General features: G+C 36.9%; 1 protein-coding gene across 6 annotated transcripts in view; it reads right to left on the bottom strand.

Moving 5' to 3' along the window:
- ITPR2 (inositol 1,4,5-trisphosphate receptor type 2) overlaps positions 1-20,855 on the bottom strand; it is a 496,243-nt gene that overhangs the window by 100,640 nt on the left and 374,748 nt on the right. For all 6 annotated transcript variants that reach the window (XR_010411569.1, XR_010411571.1, XR_010411570.1 and 3 more), the window contains one exon: positions 6,964-7,071. Coding sequence is in view for 3 of the 6 variants with exons in the window: in XM_064591479.1 (XP_064447549.1) it covers positions 6,964-7,071 (108 nt within the window). In the remaining 3 variants the exon portion in view is untranslated. The remainder of the gene's footprint in view (positions 1-6,963; positions 7,072-20,855) is intronic.

The following is a 20,855-nucleotide window of genomic DNA, read 5'->3' as shown; positions in this document are numbered from 1 at the left end:
AGGCAGACAGCCACATGAGACAAACAACATAATAACAACAAAAAACTAAACACACAACACAAAAACACTTCTTTTGGCCTGTATCCTCTTTCTTCCCACTTAGAACAAAAGGTAGTATAAGGGCCTTTTCCTTGCTGGCAGCCATTTTGCAACCATGAGGTAAGATATCACCAGCGTAATAAGGAACACCTAGAGAGAGATGGGAAACACCTTCATATTTAAAGACATCATTGAGTCATGAGTCAACTGTAGAACTACTGGTACCTTCAGACTTCCTTTTATGTGGGATAATCAAATATTTTTATTGTTCAAATAATTGTCAGTCTGGTATTCTGGTACTTGTAATTGAAGCTATCCTAAATAATATGTTAAATATGCAAACTACATACTAGGATGCTATCATAAAACACACAAAATGAAATTTAGTAGTGGTAAATAAAATTCCTGAACATAGGTTAAAGAAATCAATTGTACAAAAGAAAAATTGGACCTATTTGGTATTGTAGGGGGAAAAAAGGTTTGCTTGATCCAACAGTGTCAAACAAACAAACAAACCAAAAATCTCAGGATGCATTTAAGAAATAGTGTTTCTATACCACAATCAAGTGGGATATATTCCAGGGATGCAAGTATGCTTCAATAACCACAAATCAGTCAATGTGATACAACACAGTAACAAAATGAAGGATAAAAACTTAATAATCATCTCAATAGATGCAGAAAAGGCATTTGAGAAAGTTCAACATCCATTTATGATAAAAATTCTCAACAAAGGGGGTATAGAGGGAACATATCTCAACATAAAAGCTATATATGACAAGGTCACAGCTAACATCATACTCAACAGTGCAAAGCTGAAAGCTCTTCCTCTAAGATCAGTAACAAGACAATGATGTTACCACTTACCACTTTTATTCAACATAGTATTGGAAGTCCTAGCCAGAGCGATTAGGCAAGAAAAAGAAATAAAAGGCATCTGAATTGGAAAAAAGAAGTAAAACGGTCACTATATCTAGATGACATGATATTAAGTTTTCTTAATATCCCATCAAGAAGCTATTAGAAATAATACACAAATTCAGAAGTGGCAAGATATAGAAATCAACACATAAAAATATGTTGCATTTCTATATATTAATAATGAACTATCAGAAAGAGAAATAAAGAAAACAATCCCATTTAGAATTGCATCAAAAAGAATACAATACCTAAGAATAACTTTAACCAAAGTGGAAAAAGATCTATATATTGAAAACTATAAGACATTAATGAAAGGAATTGAAGAAGCCACAAATAAATGGAAAAATATTTCATGCTCATGGATTGGAAGAACTAATATTTTTAAAGTATCCATACTACCAAAAGCAACATATAGATTCAATGCAATCCCTATCAAAATTCCAAGGCCTTTTTTCAAATAGGACAAAGAGCCCTTAAAAAAAAAAAAAAAAAAAGAACAACCAGTTTTAAAATTTGTATGGAACCATTAAAGACCCCAAATAGCCAAAACAATTTTGAGAAAGAAAAACAAAGTTGGTGGTTTCACACTCTCTGATTTCAACTATATTACAAAGCTATAGAATTAAACAGTGTGGTATTGACATAAAAACAGAAATACAGATCATTGGAACAGAATAGAGAACCCAGAAATAAACCCATGAATATATAGCCAATTAATTGATCATAAAGGAACCAAGAATATACAATAGGGAAAGGACAGCCTCTTCAATAAATGGATTTGGAAAAATTGGATGGCTACATGCAAAAGAATGAAACTGGAGCACTACCTTACAAAAAAAGAAAAGAAATTAACTCAAAATGATCAAGACTTAAACATAAGACTTGAAACCATAAAAACTCCTAGAAGAAAACAGGCAGTAAGCTCCTTGACATAGGTCTTGAAGATGATTATTTAAATCTGACACCAAGGGGCGCCTGGGTGGCTCAGTCATTTAGCATCTGCCTTGGGCTCGGGTCATGATCCCAGGGTCCTGGGATCGAGCCCCACATCGGGCTCCCTGCTTGGAGGGAATCCTGCTTCTCCCTCTCCTACTCCCCCCGCTTGTGTTCTTGCTCTCGCTCTCTCTCTCTGTCAAATAAATAAATAAAATCTTTAAAAAAAATCTGACACCAAAAATAAAGACAACAAAAGCAATAATTAAAAAGTAGGACTATATCAAACTAAAAAGCTTTTGCACAACAAAGGAAACGATCAACAAAATGAAAAGGCAAGCTACTGAATGGGAAAAAATACATACAAATCAAATATCCAATAAGGGGTAATATTCAAACTATATAAAGAATTCACACAACTCAAAAAGTTAAAAATAGAACGACCCTACAATTCAGCAATTGCCCTACTAGGCATTTACCTAAAGGATATAAAAATACAGATTTGAAGTGGCACATGCAACCCAATGTTTATGGCAGCATTATCAACAATAGTCAAACCATGGAAAGAGCCCAAATGTCCATCAACTGATGAATAGATAAAGAAGATCTGGTTAATATATACAATGGACTATTACTCAGCCATCAAAAAGAATGAAATCTTGCCACTTGCAATGACATGGGTGGAGCTAGAGTATATTATGCTAAGCAAAATAAGTCAGGGAAAGACAAATATCATATGATTTCACTCATATATGGAATTTAAGAAACAAAACAGATGAACATAGGGGAAGAAAAAAAAAGAGAGGAAAGCAAACCATAGAGACTCTTAACTATAGAGAACAAACTAAGGGTTGATGGAAAGAAGTGCATGGGGAATAGGTAAATCGGTGATGGGCATTAAGGATGGCGCTTGTTGTGATGAGCATTGGGTGTTAAATGTAAGTGATGAATCACTAAATTCTACACCTGAAACCAATTTTACCATATATATTAATTAATTAGTATTTAAATAAAAACTTGAAAAGAAAAAAAGAATTCATACAACTCAATAGCAAAAAAACCCAATCTGATTAAAAAAATGGGTGGAAGATATGAATAGACAGTTTTCCAAAAAAGACAGAAAAATGTCCAACAAATACACAAAAAGAGGCCCTACATCATTAATCGTCAAGAAAATTCAAATCAAAACCACAATGAGATATCATCTCACACATGTTAGAATGACTATTATCAAAGAAACTAGAAATATTAAGTATTAGTGAGGATGTAGAGAAAAGGGAACTCTTGTGCACCACTGGTGAGAATGTAAATTGTGGTGGTCACTGTGGAAAACAATACAGAGATTCCTTAAAAATTAAAATAAGAACTACTGTATGATCCAGCAATTCCACTTTGCAGATTTATCAAAAAAAACCCAAAACACTAATTTGAAAAGATATCTGCACCCCCATGTTCACTGCAGTATTATTTACAATAGCCAAGATATGGAAACAACCTAAGTGCCTGTCAATGGATGAATGGGTAAAGAAATTGTGGTATACATATGCAGTGGAATATTATTCAGCCATAAAGAAGAATGGTATTTTGCCATTTGTGACAAGATATGGATGGACCTCAAGGGCATTATGCTAAGTGAAATAAGTCAGATAGAGAAAGAAATACCACATGATCTCTCTTGTATGTGGAATCTGAATATATATATACATATATACACATACATAGACACACACGTATATACATACAAGCTCATAGATACAGAGAATAGATTGGTGGTTGCCAGAGGCAGTGGATGGGGTGTGGGAAAAATTGGTGCATTGTTTTTGCTTTTTTTTTTAAATTTAAATAAATAGAATAAAAATAAAAAATAAAAATAAATTAAAAAAAAGAAACGGAAGGGCGCTGGGGTGGCTCAGTCAGTTAAGCACCCAACTCATGATTTTGGCTTAGGTCATAATCTTATGGGTCGTAGGATCGATCCCCACAACGGGCTCCATGCTCAGTGGGTAGTCTGCCTGAGAGTCTCTCCCTCTGCCCCTCCCCCCACTTGTGCACACTTGTGTGTGCGTGCTGTCTCTCAAATAAATACATCTAAAAAAAAAAGAAATAGAATTTTGATTATTATAGACCAAACAATTCAGTCCCTTTATGAAATGTTATGTTTGATTCTGGTCATCACATTCTATAAGGCGCACGGACAAACTGGAGGAATTACTGCAGACAATGGGAGTGTATTAACTGTAAAAAGCCAAAATGGATAATTGTTTCAATACATTTTTTCAACAAATGCTTATTCACTCCTTAGGTGAGGAGGTCTGGGGAACTCAAAGTGAAAACACAACATGAATCCCAATCTATAAGAGCCTCTAGTTAAGTAATCATTATGGTTCTTCAAATGTTACAGCCAAGCTATCATGCTAACAGAAGAGCAAATGTTCTGAACAGTGGGGAAACATTAAGGTGGGCTAGTGTGAACTCTTTATAAAAAATAACTTTCTAATTATTCAAATTGTTCAAAATTGGATCTGTTTCCTTCTGAAGTCGTGAGATCTCTATCACAGGAACAATTTAAAGTAGAGGCAAGATCATTACAGAGTAATTTCTCCTTGAATGGGTGAGTGAACCAGGTAACACACAAGGTCCTTCATATTTCTCAGCATCTTTGAGTTTATTATTTTAGAAAAATTATTTTCAACAATAATCATTATTGTGGTGATGCTCCAAGGCACTGTGTCAGTAGGGGACAAGTGACACATAAGACACATGTTTCAATATGATGTATTAAATTAACAGCATGATCAAACTGCTGTGGGAGTACAGTGGGATAAAATTAATGAATGCCTAATGGGTGAGAAGCCTCTCTGAATAGAGCATATGAGCTGGTCTTCCAATGAGCATGGGGACTGGTCAACATGTAGAATTTACATCATCAGCCCAGACTGTTCCTTTGAACACTGGACTTCTGTACCCAACTTCAGGAATGCCTCAAAGTCACTTCAAATTCAATATATCCAAGAACCAATAAATGATCTTCCTCTCTCTTTTAACTGTCCAAGCTAGGATCCCAATGCACTACACCAATTCTGCTTATTTATTCAAACCAGAAGCCCAGGGGCATCCTTTTCCATACCATTTTGCTTAGGTTGTCACATTTTATAAGGGGCATTATAAATATCCCTCATACACACACATACACACATGTATGTACACGTGTGTATGTATATTTTTCTCCAATCCAGTCATCTTCAGTACCACCATCTTTCACATTTTCTATTAAAATATCTTTCATCTGATCTACCTGCATCCCCATGCCCCATTCTCTTTTCCAATTCTTTCTCCAACAGCAACTAGAGTAATCTTTTGAAAAGAGTCCCCCGCCTTGTGTGTTCTTTTTTTTTTGCTTTTAACAACTTCATTTTTTTGTTGTTTTATTTCAATTCTATTAGCCAACATATCATTAGTTTGTGATGTAGTGCTCAATGATTCATGAGTCTGTATAACACTCAGTGCTCATCACATCACGTGGCCTCCTTAATACCCATCACTCAGTTACCCCATTCTCCTCCCCACGTCCCCTTCTGCAACCCTCAGTTTGTTTCCCGAAGTCAAGTCTCTCATGGTTTCACACCTTCCCTTCATTTACTTCTATCTGAAATTCTGTGCCCAATCTTTACTCAATCTTTAATATATTCTTTATGGCAACTATCTCTGTGAAATCCATCCTGAAATTCCCCAGGCACAGTTAATTGCTGTTTTCTCTACATTTCCTTGGCCCTCTGTTTATGCACTTACTACACGGAATTATCTTCTGTATGTGTATGTAACTGAGAGAGAGTAAGTGATCTGCAAACATTTACCAAATTTGTGTATTTACAGTGAAATCCGTCCTCATTGCTGGGAAACCAATAAAAGTCCTACTTCAGACAATAGCCCCAGCTCTCACACAGGTATTAACCAAATCCTTCCTCTGGCCCACTCAGCCCACCTGCTATTCCTATCTCTTCTAATCATGTAGCTTTGTACCATGACTTCTGGGACCTTCCTCAGAACCTTAGTGGTTTGGCGATAAATCCGTATCAACTTCTCCAGCTTCCTGAGGTGACCAGCCTCTCAGGCTCTAATCACCTGATGCAATAAGCAACATTTTTGCTGCTGGTCCAGCTTATGGGTTCCTACGTCGAGTCTCCCACCAAAGCTGCAGTACTATTAATGTTTATAAACGTGAGCAAGTGATCAATTTTGTGACATGTTCATTATTCCAAATGTTTGGCAATAGCAAACAGCAAGGTACCGTGATTATATATCCTGAGAGTTAATAGCAGTGATACCCATCATGCATTCTGCTCTAAACTAAAAAATATCCACCAAAATGAATAAATGTATGAATGAAAATTACAAGTGACAAGCGTCAACTACTCTGCTCACTTCTGCCTGATTAGCTCTGCCAACCAGTGTCAAAATGATACCAGAGCTAGTAAATGACAGCCAGATGGGTCTCACAACACATAATGGTAAGTCCATGTTGACCTACCCCTCCTCAACTGCCAAAAGCTATTAAATAATATTGCATGGCGGGGGGGGTCAATTGCCGTGTACTGAAAATGAGAGCTGCTAAAGCACTCCAGGTTTATGCCATCGCTATGAGTACTTTATAGTGCCTTCCACACTTTTGAACACTGCTTTACACAGAGATCTCTCTTTTAACAAGCCTTTTATAGTTTCTACAGAGAATGCTTTTCTTGCATGATACCTTGTAATGTAATTATTTTTTTATCAAAACATCACTGCTCTGTAATGATTGCTTCCATGACCAACACAACATAAAAATAACGTTAATTACAAAAGAAAATTCACATATCGTTCTGGCCAAAAAATAAAGACCACTTTGAAAGATATGCACTTCAATTTCTCATAGATCACTCCTTGCATCTTATCTTTTGATGTATACTTTTACAGTTTCTATTTTTCAATTCTGCTTCATTGTTCTAGGAAACAATTATGAAAATGGTCTGAAAGAGAAAGGGAACATATATTTTCACAGTTGATCCTTTTCGAGAAATAAGAGATGGTTACCTCGATCTGTGCAGTGTGGTTGGCATAATATTTTAAGGCTTCATCCCCATCATCTGGATCCGATCCTGGTTTGAGCATCTGCTGTAAGAGTTTGTTGTGACGAGCCAACTAGAGGGAAAGAGAAGGTAAAGCGTTTAGGTCTCTTTTTCTCCCTTTCCTGGGGTCAAACTTTGAAATTACTTTGTCCACTGGTACCCATAGCTTCACAGTTCTGGGGTTAATGCTGATTAATTATGCTTCAGGAAACATGCCTATTTGAAAGGAATAAATAATGAAATCATGGGGATCAGCTATTATTACTACATCAATCTTACATTTTTTTATTTGGCAATGTATATGTTCCTAGCATGAGAAGACCGTGTCTCGCCCAGAGCAGGTGCTCAATTCATATTTGTTGATTAAATTTATATCTTAGATAAATGTATGATTGTTCCAGGAAGAAGAAACAGCCACAGAGACATATAACTGATGCTCTCTACAATAAACTATATGCACATCAAACTGATCAGCAGTGTGATACTTCAGTAGGGTAGCAATACCAATCTAAATGGCAGCTTCCTATCTACCTAAATAAATAGGTATTTACATTTCGGAAGGATTTCTCTTATGGCATCTAATCAACCTACACTAACAGTTTGTACTAAAGTCCTATGCTTCTGAATATTTGTATGTCAAAACTGGCGCTTTATCTCAGTTTTATTGTAATTCGAAATGGGCATTTAAATAACGAAAATTTCACCACGAATGATCTTAAACTGCCGTTGATGGAAGTGATCTTTCTCATTTTTTTTTTAAAGATTTTATTTATTTATTTGAGAGAGAGAATGAGATAGAGAGAGCATGAGAGGGGGAAGGTCAGAGAGAGAAGCAGACTCCCCGCCGAGCAGGGAGCCCGATGCGGGACTCGATCCCGGGACTCCAGGATCATGACCTGAGCCGAAGGCAGTCGCTTAACCAACTGAGCCACCCAGGCGCCCAGTAATCTTTCTCATTTGAATGTCTATGACATTTGTTAGCTGGTTCTCTCACTTTGTAGATAACTAATACATATTGCTTTCACATGCCACTTTCCTGGCTCTCTTGAACAATTCCTGAAACCCTGCAATGTCTTTATTATTATTTTTTTTTATTATGTTATGTTGATCACCATACATTACATCATTAGTTTTTGATGTAGTGATCCATGATTCGTTGTTTGCATATAACACCCAGTGCTCCACGCAGTACGTGCCCTCTTTAATACCCATCACCAGGCTAACCCATCCCCCCACCCCCTCCCCTCTAGAATCCTCAGTTTGTTTCTCAGAGTCCATGGTTTCTCATGGTTTGTCTCCCCCTCCGATTTCCCCCCCTTCATTTTTCCCTTCCTGCTATCTTCTTCTTCTTCTTTTTTTTTTAAACATATAATGTATTATTTGTTTCAGAGGTACAGGTCTGTGATTCAACAGTCTTACACAATTCACAGCACTCACCATAGCACATACCTTCCCCAATGTCTATGACCTTTCAGATAGTCTATTTATGCCTCAAGTTCCCTGAGAGCTTCCAAAATCAAAGAATCTCCATATAATTCTTTTATTCTGGCACCGTTCCTATCTTTTACTCTGTGCCAGTCGCTATCCTAAATACTTAAGTACGTGATCTCATTTGATCCTACGAGGAAATCCTGAGGTAGACACTGGCATTATCCTCGTTTTACAGATGAGGAAACTGAGGCACCAAGCATTTAAGGGACTTGTCCATGATAATGTACCTAGAAAATGATAGAGCCAGTATTGAATGCAAGCAGAATGATTTCAGAGGCAGTATTCTTATCAACATTACAGAGCAATAAATAAGTCTTTGTACTATTCTTGAGATGTTAATTCAAATTGTGATTATAAAGAATGGAGATAAATTTTAAATAATAATCCAGAACCTATAAAGCCTAATAAACATTATCCTTGTAAGTGATAACATGGTAAATTAAATATTCATCCCACTGATGCTGCTCTAGAGCAAATCATTTTTGAAACTAGTATTTTAGAATTGGCTTTCAGGGATATTTATAACTCACTCAAGAAAACTATTTACATTTCATTCCTGACTAAATGTGAATTGTACAGATTTTTATTACAAACTGTAGTCATGAAATTTGTTGTGACTCGTAGGTGCTTCTAAAAATCTAAATGTGTTTCAAAGGATACAATTATTGTAATCATTTAGGCACATTAGCATATGTTTTAAGAAGTTTGTTGAAGGTAAAATTGGCATGATTCATTTACAGTTTGCATCTGGGGCATGAGAAAAAGAGGAGTTAGGTTTGACTCTGAAAGTATTAACCTGAGCAACTGAAAGTTTAGAAATGCCACTTGCTAAGGAAAAATGCAGAAGGAGCATATTTAGGGAAAGAAAATCAAGACTTTGGTCTTGGACACATGAAACTTGATATATTATGCAAAAGGAAATGATGAGCAGGCTGTTGGATGGATATGTTTTTCAGGAGCTCTGAGCAGAGGTCAGGATTGGAGCTATATATTTAGGTGTTGTCAGTATATGCCTGATACTTAAAATCATGAGCCTTCATGGGATGACCTAAAAGCGAGCTGAGTCAGAGAAAAGAGATCCAAAGAACACCAACAGAAGTTAGGAAGAGGAGAGGCATCACAGTGAAGAAGACAGAAATTTGGGCAAGGGAGGTCAGAACAAAACCAGTGAAACCTGGTGTCCTGGCAGCCAAATGAAAAAAAAACTTCAGGATGGAGGGAGTGATCATCTGTGTCAAAAGTCGCAGACAGTTGACTCAAATGAGGACCAGGAAGTGGCCATTGGGTTGAGCAACTTACAAGTCACTGGTAACCTTGACAGCAACAGTTTCAGGGACTAGTGGATACCAAAGCCGCTGTAATGAGTTTAAATAAGAATGCGAGAAGAAGAAGTATAAACTCTTGAAAAGGGGGAGCTAAGAAATAGGGTGGTAGCTAGAGAAATGGATAAGGTAAAAGGGAGGGCTTTTTAAAGATGGGAATGATGACATGTTGATTTGATTTTGAGAGAGATGGAATGTTTGCTAAAACAACATCTTGACCAGGTGAGAATGGAATGCCCTAGTATATAAGTGGAAGGTTTTGGCCTTAGACAGAAACAAATTCAACCATACTGACAGCAGAGAATATGGTCACAGTTTCAGGAGGGTGGCGGTTTTGATGATGGAAACGCAGAAAAGTTTTTTTTTTTTTTTCTGGTTACTTTTATTTTCTCAGTGTAGTAGTAAGTTGATAATAGGGATGAGAGAGGAGGTGTTAGAAATTTGAGGAACAGAAGGTATGAGAGTGAGCTAGGGAAAGCGAACAACCTTAGAAAATATAGTAGGATTGTCAGGAAGTCTGAAGGGCTCCCTTTCTGTTATGGTCAAAGTGAGGTCAGTAAGCATGTTTGTGTGTTTTTCTCCAGTGAGGTTCAGTTGTCTGGGTCCAGGCATGGAGTAGACAGAGTTGTAATTAATGAGATGTGTGGTTTTTCAGGGCAAGGTCAACAACACACCAAAAAGAGATACATGGAAATTAAGAGGCTATATAAGGAATTTAAATGGGACCATGGAATCTAAGCTGAATAAAGGAAATGAAGCCCAAGAGGGATGATGAAAAGGTGGTAGGATGAATGAATTGTAGCTTTAACTGTGGTAAGAAATGTGTTGCAGTGCTTGGAAGAAAGGGCTAGCTAGCCTGAGATACTTGAATTGGAGCCTACCGACAGAGTGCAGGGAGCAGTGACTAGTAATGATCAGGTTTTAGGTGTGCCCATATGTCCAACATCGGACCTCCACTACCACACTACTCTGAGCCACCAGCTTCTCTCACCTGGAACACTGCAAAAGCATTTTAACTGGTCTCCCTCACTGACCTTAGTCCTCCTGAGTCTAGCTGTTACACATGAGCCAGAGGCATCCTTTCGGTCAGATCGTGACTCTTCAACTCCAAACCCTCCAATGGCTGTCATCTTATTTAGAATTAGAGCCAGCTTTTCACCACGGCCAATAAGGACTACAGAATCTGGCCTCGCTATGCCTTTCTCGACTCCTCTCCTTGTACCCTCCCACAGTCCCAGCCACATTGGGCTCCTGCCAGTTCCTTCCATCTGAGAAGCATGTGTTTGTCTCAAGGCTTTATAGTTGTTGTCCCTTTGCCCAGCTTCTCTTCCTCTAGACACCTGCATGGTTTGCTTCTTCACCTCCTTCAGGACTCCTTTCAAATATTGTCTTATCAATAACCACACTTTTAATGATCAACTCATCCACCTCCCCTAATACACCCAACACTATTTCCTGCCTTATTTTTTCCCATAGCATATTATGATCTGACATACCGTATTTTATTATCGATCTCTTCATTAACAATCCCTGCTTATGTTAGAGTAAGCTTATGTTTTCAGAGGACACAGATTTTCACTCATTTTGTTCACTGTTCTATTTCCAAGGCTTAGAACAGTGTCTGGCACATAGTAGATACTCAATACATACTTGTTTAATAAATGTAAATATCAGAACTCTTAAATCATAAATAAAGGATAGCCTTCCAATATGAGACATTAATTTGAATAATTTCTTATAAATTTATTTACTAAAAACTTTTACTTCTTTATAGTTATTTTATAGTGCCAAAATTAATATAAATATTTTAAGAAATCAATAATGCTATTTTATGTGATATAATTCATAGTACAAATCTATACAAATAATTTTCATTTAGTATATCCTACTTCACAGAAACATACCAGGACTTCTCTTTCCTGCAGTGTTAATGAGATGATTCTACATTTGTCTTGTTTTCTTGCATTTCAGTGGCACTCTAAAAGGCCCTTTAAAAAAATAAGATGCCTCAGCCTCCTTTCAGATGTTTAAACAGTTAAAAAATATTCTTATTCATGATTATATACGTCATCTCCACATATACATATCTTGGAAAATTTGAAAGATATAATAAGAAAAAACAAAATAGAAATAGCTGTACCATTTTTCTACCTGGATATCTTTTACATTCTTTGTGACTGAGAGCCTTTCCTGACTCAGTAGCCTAGTTTGCTCTTCCTTGTTCTGCGTTCAGATAGTGCCCTGTGCATACCTAGATAGCAAAATTTCTCACATTGCGTCTTAGTAGATGTTGGCTCTCTCCAGTGGGCTACAACATTTTTAAGGAAAAGGGTCTGATCTTAACCTCTACATTTTCAGAGCCAAAAACAGAGCCAAATAGACACAATGAATATTTGCCAAAAACACAAGTCAGCGAAGACATTCACTATGTGTTTATGTGGGCAAAAACTCTTAAATCACAGTAAATTATCCCTCTGTTTCCTCCTTGACAAAAGATAAAAGCCAAAGAAATACAATTAGATATCAGATGACAGTAGAATTCCCAGGGTTTGCAGAAATAAAATATTTTAATATTTTTTTCTTATTTCATAGTTAATTCGTGTACTTACATCCCTTCTGCTATATCATAAGCTATTTGGAGAAGGAACTGAGTACTCAATAAATGAGGAATTGAACCCTGTGAAGCAAGGACAGCATCCCTATTATATAGACAAAATACAAAAGAAGTAAAGAATATCTCAATGATTCTAAAACATGTGAAAATGACTAGTATCAATATAGAGCTCTCTGATCCAAATTTATAGTTTACTAGAAGCACAGTACAAATTCTCAGAGACTAGTTAACATATGTCCAGTAGTTGTTTAAAAAAGATTTAGAGCCCTATATATGCAATCCTTTAAAAAATGATATCTAGAATGGCCAGGCTGCCAATCAAAAGCATCAGTTTTTTTTCTTAGTGATGGGCTCTTTGCTTTAGCCAATTTTCTCTTCTATCCCCTTTTATATGACATAAATAAAGAAAAACAACCCCAGAACCCAAAGAAGCAAAAGCATCACTTAATATTATGTGCTTTGGAAACCAAATGTGAAAAACCTTGGTAAGTTTCTAGATAAGTATAGCACATCTGTGGAGATCCATCACAATCAGAAATCTAGTTTAAGTCCTAATTAAAAACTTAAAAAAGTTAAAGAAGACATACAAGGACAGTCATCTTCTGATATCCAACTTCAGCTCGCAGAGACCCTCACAACAGTACTTGAAATTAGCTGATGTCACTACACAACATGGTCTGGAAAACCAGCCATCATTCAGTGTTGCTAACAATGAGAATCTGAACATGGGCATTGTCACTGAATACTAAAAAGGAATAATGTCATAGGTAGGAAATCTCTGAGTCCTAGAAATACTTAGAATCCACGACAATCTTTATTAGGCAAAATTGTAGCAATTGTTTTATACATTTATACTAAGTAGGTATGGCAGATACCTACTTAGATGATGATGCCTACATTTGCCATACCTACTTAGTAAGTGGTGATGAAAAAATTTATCAATAAAAAACTCTTAGTAGCTCATTATTACAAAAAGAAAAAACTAGCCCGAGATAATTTATCATCCTCCATAATACTAAAGTTTTTAAAAATGCAATGTAATACATGATATATGCATATATATTAGTGAGAAAGGAATCAAAACACTGGTGGATAGTTAGCCTTATAAAAGAATAAAGACATATTTCCTACAGGGGAAGACTCCCATGAACGGATAGGGATTGTTTCATTATGTATTGAAATGAAAAAAGGAAAATCATGCACTTCATTACTAATCATGATGTATTAGTAATTTAAACACATATGCAACTTTAAACAGGAATGAAAATTTGTGCATATATGTAAAATACATATATACTCATAAGTATATATATATATACACACAAACACATAAAACCCACAGCAGAGTCTTTAAGTAACACTGTGCAGCTTTTTAAATCTAAGATTAGGGAATAAAGATGACAGATTTAGGCTTTTCACTTTTAGCAGCAGCCCTTATTAAACCATTCACATTTATTTTCTTATCATTAGGATTCTGACGTTCATTTCAGTTTGGGTGCAAATAAGGATGGAGTAAAAAAATCAAGCAATTGCGCTTGAATGATATTCAACAATAATTATTCTTTGGCACTTTTCATATGTGATTTTTTTCATGTGAGTTCCACTTTTATTAATTGGTAAAACTGACACAGCAACTGCCTTTCCAAAGATCATAAAGTGAGCTGGAGCCTGCAGTCAGAATAATTGGCTCATACATTTACGTTAATAATTGTACAATGCTTTTATACCAAACACTCTTCCTATTTGGAGCAGAGAGAAATCAGCAGAAGAGAGTGTAAACTAAGGTTTTCCCTTTTCTCACATGCTTAAAATACACAAACCCTGTATCTTCAAAACATCTATTTTTCTCTGATTTTGTGATTCTGTTCTGTGCAAAGCAAAAAAAAAAAAAAAAAAAAAACTACTGTGGGATGATAGAGATAGTAAGACTTACGCTCTTTCTTTAAGCAATCTACTTTCTAGTTGGTAGAATGAGAACAATTACAGACATGTAATTAATACGAGGAAAAATAAGGACAGAAATGCAAGGGATCCCATTTGGTTGGTAGCACTAGGATAAGAATCATGTAAGAAATGCATTTGATAAAGGTTTTAAAAAATGGATAAAATGTCCATAGGTAGGAAGGGGGAGGTGAGGATGGCATGAGGAAGCCATTCTGAGGGGAGAGAGGGACCTGCATGAAGAAAGTCATAGAGGATGGCTAGAGAGACAGAGGTCTAGAATTTGCAACCATACTACATGCCCAAGTAGGAGTTTGAATGGAGAGTATTGTTGAGGGTTGAACTGTGTCCACCAAGAAGATGTGTTCAAGTCCTAACCCTTAATACTTATAACTGTGATCTTACTTGAATATAGGGTCTTTGCAGATGTATTAAGATGAGGTCATACTGGACGAAGGTGGGCCCTAATCCAATGACTAGTGTCCTTGTAAGAGTGGGGAAATGTGGACATAGACATAGATACACAGGGGGAATGCCACGTAACAGGAGAGATTAGAGTGATACAAGCCGAGCATCACCAAGGATTGCTGGCTACCCCCAGAAGCTAAGAAGAAGCAGGTAAGGATCCTACCTTAGAGCCTTCAGAGAAAGCATGGCTCTGCTAACATCTTCATTTAGGACTTCCAGCCCCCAGAATTGTTAGCAAATAAATGTCAGCTGTTTTAGAATATTAAAGTCATGGTAATTTGTTACAGTAGTCCTGGGACGCTGTATTGGTCTGTTTGGGTTGCTATAGACAAAAGTACCATAACCTGGGTGGCTTACATATTACACTTTATTTATGTATATCACAAATTAATTTCATACACTTCTAGAGGCTGGGAAGTCCAAGATAAAAGCGCCAGCAGATTTGGTGTCTGGGGAGAGCTCGCTTCCTCATAGACAGGTATCTTCTCACTAAAACCTCATTGGTGGAGGGGCAAGGGATCTTTCAGGTCTCTCGTATAAGGGCATTATTAATCCCATTCATGAGGGCTCCACCATCATGACCTAATCACCTCCCAAAGGTACCAATTCCAAACACCATCACATTGGATGTTGGGACTCAACATATGAATTCGGGGTCGGTAACACAAACATTCAGTCTATAGAAGAAGCTAATACAAATGTGAGCTGTAAAGGAATTTTTCTATTAATTGTGGCATGATAAACTAAGATCCTCTTACCCATTCTTTTTCCTTCTATTAGAAAAAAGAACGGAGGAATAAAGAGGATCTTTCGGGAATGGTGCCAACTGTCCAGAGCTACTCTCAGTACCATAAAGTCCTTTATAAAGAAAACAGCCCAAAGAAGAAATAACTGTTCCTCTAGAATACTGATGCCAGAATTATTATTCTGTTAGGAGTAGGGCCAGAGTCATGTTACGAAGAAGAAAAGGCTTTCTCACATGAGACTGAACTCTGTGGTCTCAGCAAGAAAATACTCACTGTGGCAGGAGTATTTGCACTTAGACTCTTGACAAGGATATCAGCTTCTGGCACACCTAGTAGAGAGAACACCCTCTCCATTTCAGTCTGTAGAATCTAGGCTGCAGGAAACCCCCATTAATATCCAATTTAAATCTGAGGTTAAACAAAGATGCAGAAATGGTGGCATTTCCCAAAGGCGGGGCAGGGGGAGAACATTACAGAGTTGGGGATGAGGGGTAAAGTGAGGGGAGGAAATGTGGAAGAGTACTACAGATATGGGTTTGATATTATATAGCAATACCCATATAGTATTATAGATATGGCTATGAAAAGCAGATGAAAGTAAGGATTCTCCACCAAAGAATATCATGAAATGGATTAGCTGGAAAGTCTGTCTTTCTTAAAGTTAATTCTTGTCCTTTTTTCTCCTTCCCAGACTTCCTTGTTCCCTAGTCAAACACAGTTGTCTATGTTGTCTTGCAGAATTTGGATTGTAACTGGAATGGAAAGAGAAAGACATAATGTTTATTTTTCTGGACTTGCCAAATAGCCTCTTGAGAATCCAAAGAGAACGCCTCAAAGGAAGCATGGCCAAGAGGAAAGCGTGGCAATGGACAGGAAAGAGAACAGAGCGGGTGTCATTCTGAGGAAGGCGTTCCAGTAAACCTGGGAAAGAAATGACACAAACCCGAGAGTGCCTTATGAGGTGGCTGTGGAGGATGCGCGGACCACCAGACCAAAGACCTCAGACCCAAAGGGAACTGTGACACCTCAGGACTGTTTCCCCATCCCTGCCACATACACACAACCATAGAGAAGTAAGGAACTGGTCCCGTCCCTCCTTCCATGGCACTGAAGGAAGGAGCCTAAAATGCCAGCATTACCCTACACTAGAGCATCTTCAACAAAGGAGTTTAAAAAATATATAGGTTTTACTCATCCAAGATCTAAAATAAATTTTTTTATAGTTCTTAGAGATCAGTGCATTACTTCCATTGTGGCCAAACTAAGACAAAGATGTGCAAAATGACAAGAAATTCACTAAAAAACTAAAACTAAACAAACTAAAAAAACTAAAAAACAAAAACAAAAACAAAAAACAGACAAAAAACAAAGCAAAGCAAAATCCCTCAATTTTCAGATGATCTAGACTCCTATTCATTAGGGTCTGTCTAAAATTACAGTAAAATCAATAAAAGACCTTTAGTCTTATTATAATAAGTTTGAAAATATGTTTGATAGATCAACCTTTGAAGCAGGGTAAAGTAGGAAAGAAAAAAAAAACAACATAAATGGGCCAGGAGAAACAATGCATTTTTAAATGACTTAAGGTAGTAAGTTATATTTGCACTATGGTTTTGACATAAAGCATCAAAATGTTGTGATGAAGAATCTAGCTCTCCTAATGATTGCTAAAATTCATCCTAACAGAATGGTTCTCAAAATGTGGTTCCTGGGGGTGCCTGGGTGGCTCAGTTGGTTAAGCAACTGCCTTCGGCTCAGGTCATGATCCTGGAGTCCCTGGATCGAGTCCCGCATCGGGCTCCCTGCTCGGCAGGGAGTCTGCTTCTCCCTCAACTGCATCAGCATTACCTGGGAACTCATCAGAAATGCAAATTCGTGGGCCCCATCTCCAGGCCCTTCAGAATCAAAAACTGTGTGTGGAGCCCAGCAATGATGTTAGCAAGCCCTCCAGGTGATTTCAATCCTGCCAACATTTGAGAACCACTGTCCTAATAGATAGAAAATCTTACCACCAGGACCAATTTAGATTCAGGATAGGAATCTAGTGTTTTTAAAATCTAAAACTAAAGAAGCAACTGTTTTTAAAGGAGTTTTTTCCTCCCTACAAGAAAAATGTAAACATTATTAGATACTTTTAATAACAGTAAATAATTTCTTGAACAATTTTTTTAATTGTAATTGGGATCAGACACACAAAAAGTATTCCATTTAGTTTTTAAAAATTGGTCATCTATCTACCATATGATTTCACTCGTATGTGGAATTTAAGAAACAAAACAGATGAACATAGGAGAAAAAAAAAAAAGACAAGTAAACCAAGAAACAGACTCTTAATTATATAGAACAAATTGAGGGTTATCAGAGGGGAGGTGGGTGGGGGGTGGGCTAGTTGGGTGATGGGTATTAAGGAGGGCACTTGTGATGAGCACTGGGTGTTGTATGTAAGTGATTAATCACTAAATTCTACTCCTGAAACCAACATTACACTATATGTTAACTAAATTTAAACAAATTTAAACAAAACTAAAAAAACTAAAACTAAATTTAAACAAAAACCTGAATTAAAAATAAATAAATAAATAATAAATAAATATTGGTCATTTGTAGCTTTAATTGGTCATAGCTTTAATTTCTGAACTCTGCACTTTTAAAAATATTTCTGTACTAAAATCCCATTCAAGTAAAAAATCAGCTTATAAGGAGGTTTATATAATTATATACCAAAATATATATTACACATTAGTTTATAAAATTAGTTTATACGCTTATTTTGATGAAAAGAGTAGATAAACAAAATTACCTTCTAAAACAAGCTCTTTCCCTACAATTATTTAAGTCAAATTTATTCTTTTTTTTTTTTTTTTAAGAGAGGGAGAGAGAGAGAAGGAGAGAGAGAATCCTAAGCAAGGTCCACACCCAGTGGGGAGGCTGACATGGGGCTCAATCTCACAACCCTGAGATCATGACTTGAACCAAAATCAAGAGTCAGGTGCTTAAGTAACTGAACCACCCAGGTGCCCTTAAGTCAAATTTATTCTTGAGTTCAATTTTGCTTAATTAAAACGATCATACTTTCTTTGGCTTCAGTAGTTCAAAAGCTATGTATATTAGGATTTTATAAAGAATTTATCATTTTAAGGGAAAATAGCTGTCATTTTATATTTTTCATGCAAAATTTAATCATATAATTTAATGCTTAATTGCTTCTGATATCACTGTAAGAATATACATCAATATTTCCTGAATGACTAAAGCTACATGAAAATAAATAGTAAGTAGGTCATCTTATCTGAAATCTGTATATCACAAAAATTTTCTATATTAATCATTGTTGCAGTGTCCTATTCAAAACAGATAAAATATTTCTGGGTGAGAAGCAAGAAAAGAAACTAATTCTACATGTTTCATGTGGTTATCCAAAATACAAATAAACATTAATAGAAAAAGAAAGTTGCAACTAACCAATCTCTAGGAAACACCAAAATGATGTACACTTGGATTTTTTGCTTTTGTTCTATAGAATTGATGAAAGACAGACATTACTTCAGACCCTATTTCTTTTTGATTTTTTTTTTAAAGATTTTGTTTATTTATTTGAGAGAGAGAATGAGAGAGCACATGAGAGGGGGAAGGTCAGAGGGAGAAGTAGACTCCCCGCTGAGCAGGGAGCCCGATGCAGGACTGGATCCCACGACTCCAGGATCATGACCTGAGCAGAAGGCAGTTGCTTAACCATCTGAGCCACCCAGGCACCCCTCTTTTTGATGTTTATAAAGATAAGTCTTTGAAATTTCTAGGTCTCGCTATTCCTATAAAGGAAGTAATGTATTTCTTCAGATCCAGAGATGAGAGGATAATATTACTTTAGTAGCTCTGTCAAGAACCTACAAATAAATGTGTTGGATATTTCCCATCCATGTTCCCTCCCTAGTGATTTTTCTTCTTTTTTTCCTTTAATTTTTTTTTTTTAATTTTAGTAGTTTATTTTGGAGACAAAGCTGTGCAAGAGGCCAGCCACATTTTCCTGCTTCCCCAGGGCTCAGGGCTGGACTAGGAAAGGTGCCATACAGATATTATAATCAGGGTTCAACACCCAAGTCATGTAAAGGCAGTTAGTGGGTGGGCCCTCAGTTTCCAGGACAGCTGGGCAGTTCCAATGGCATCTGCCCTCACCCCAGGCCCAGCACCACCTGATGGCGGTCACCGCCTAGCCCTTCCTTTCCCAAAGGTGGGTGACCTCCCCCCACACCCCCCCCTACCCTGCTGAGCCAGGCCTGAAGGTACCTCCAAGTGCCCAGGTCAGCAGCCTCTCTCGGGCCATCATTACTGGACCATGAAGGACAGCCCAGAGGCTCCCTAGTGATTTTTCAAACACGATCTGGGTAATACCAGCAGAACACAAGGATCCTCCTCCATGATGATTCAGATAATGATACGTGAGTGTGCAGTATTATTTATTCGATTTTAGTGTGTCTCCCTTGCCTAAAATATAAGTTTCAGGAGGACAGGAATTTTGTTTCATTCACTGTTGCATCCCATGCCTCCAGAATAATGTCTAGTACCAATTAGGTCCTTAATAAATATTTACTGAATGGATGGTCGTGGAATGTTTCTGTATGATCAATTTTTAATTGTGTATGTGTTTAATTTACCAGAAGAGATTGATTTTTAGGAAATGTTGAAGTACAATTTATAAATGTGAAAGATGTTTTAATTCCTATTTCTGGAATAAAGTAATTAGTTATTTATTTACAACATAAAGAAAATAAGAATTATACCATCATGGGGCATCTGGGTGGCTCAGTCGATTAAGCGTCTGCCTTCAGCTCAGGTCATGATCTCTGGGTCCTGCGACCGGTACCCCTCTCAGCAGGAAGTCTGCTTGTCTCTCTCCCTCTCCTCCCCCTCCACTCATGCTCTCTCTCTCTCCTCTCAAATAAATAAATAAGGAATAGTGCAGAGGATAATAGGGGTGGGGTGGGGGGAAATTGAATGGGAAGAAATCAGAGAGAAAGACAAACTACATGAGACTCTTGACTCTGGGGAAACAAACTGAGGGTTGCCAAAAGGGAGATGGGATAACTCTGTGATGGGCATTAAAAAGGGCACGTGATATGATGAGCACTAGGTGATATACTCAACCAATGAATCATTGAACATTATATCAAAAACTAATGATGTACTATACCTTGGCTAATTGAATTTGAATAATAAATAAATAAAATCTTAAAAAAAATAATTATACCATCATTTATCTCTTCAAAAGTATTTTAAT

Source organism: Mirounga angustirostris, unplaced genomic scaffold, assembly GCF_029215605.1.
Source record: "Mirounga angustirostris isolate CCGP_5_RB_7025 unplaced genomic scaffold, mMirAng1.0.hap1 SCAF_5, whole genome shotgun sequence".
Lineage (NCBI taxonomy): Eukaryota > Metazoa > Chordata > Mammalia > Carnivora > Phocidae > Mirounga > Mirounga angustirostris.
Note: the sequence above shows the minus strand (reverse complement) of the source record. Positions and strands in the feature narration are given on the sequence as shown.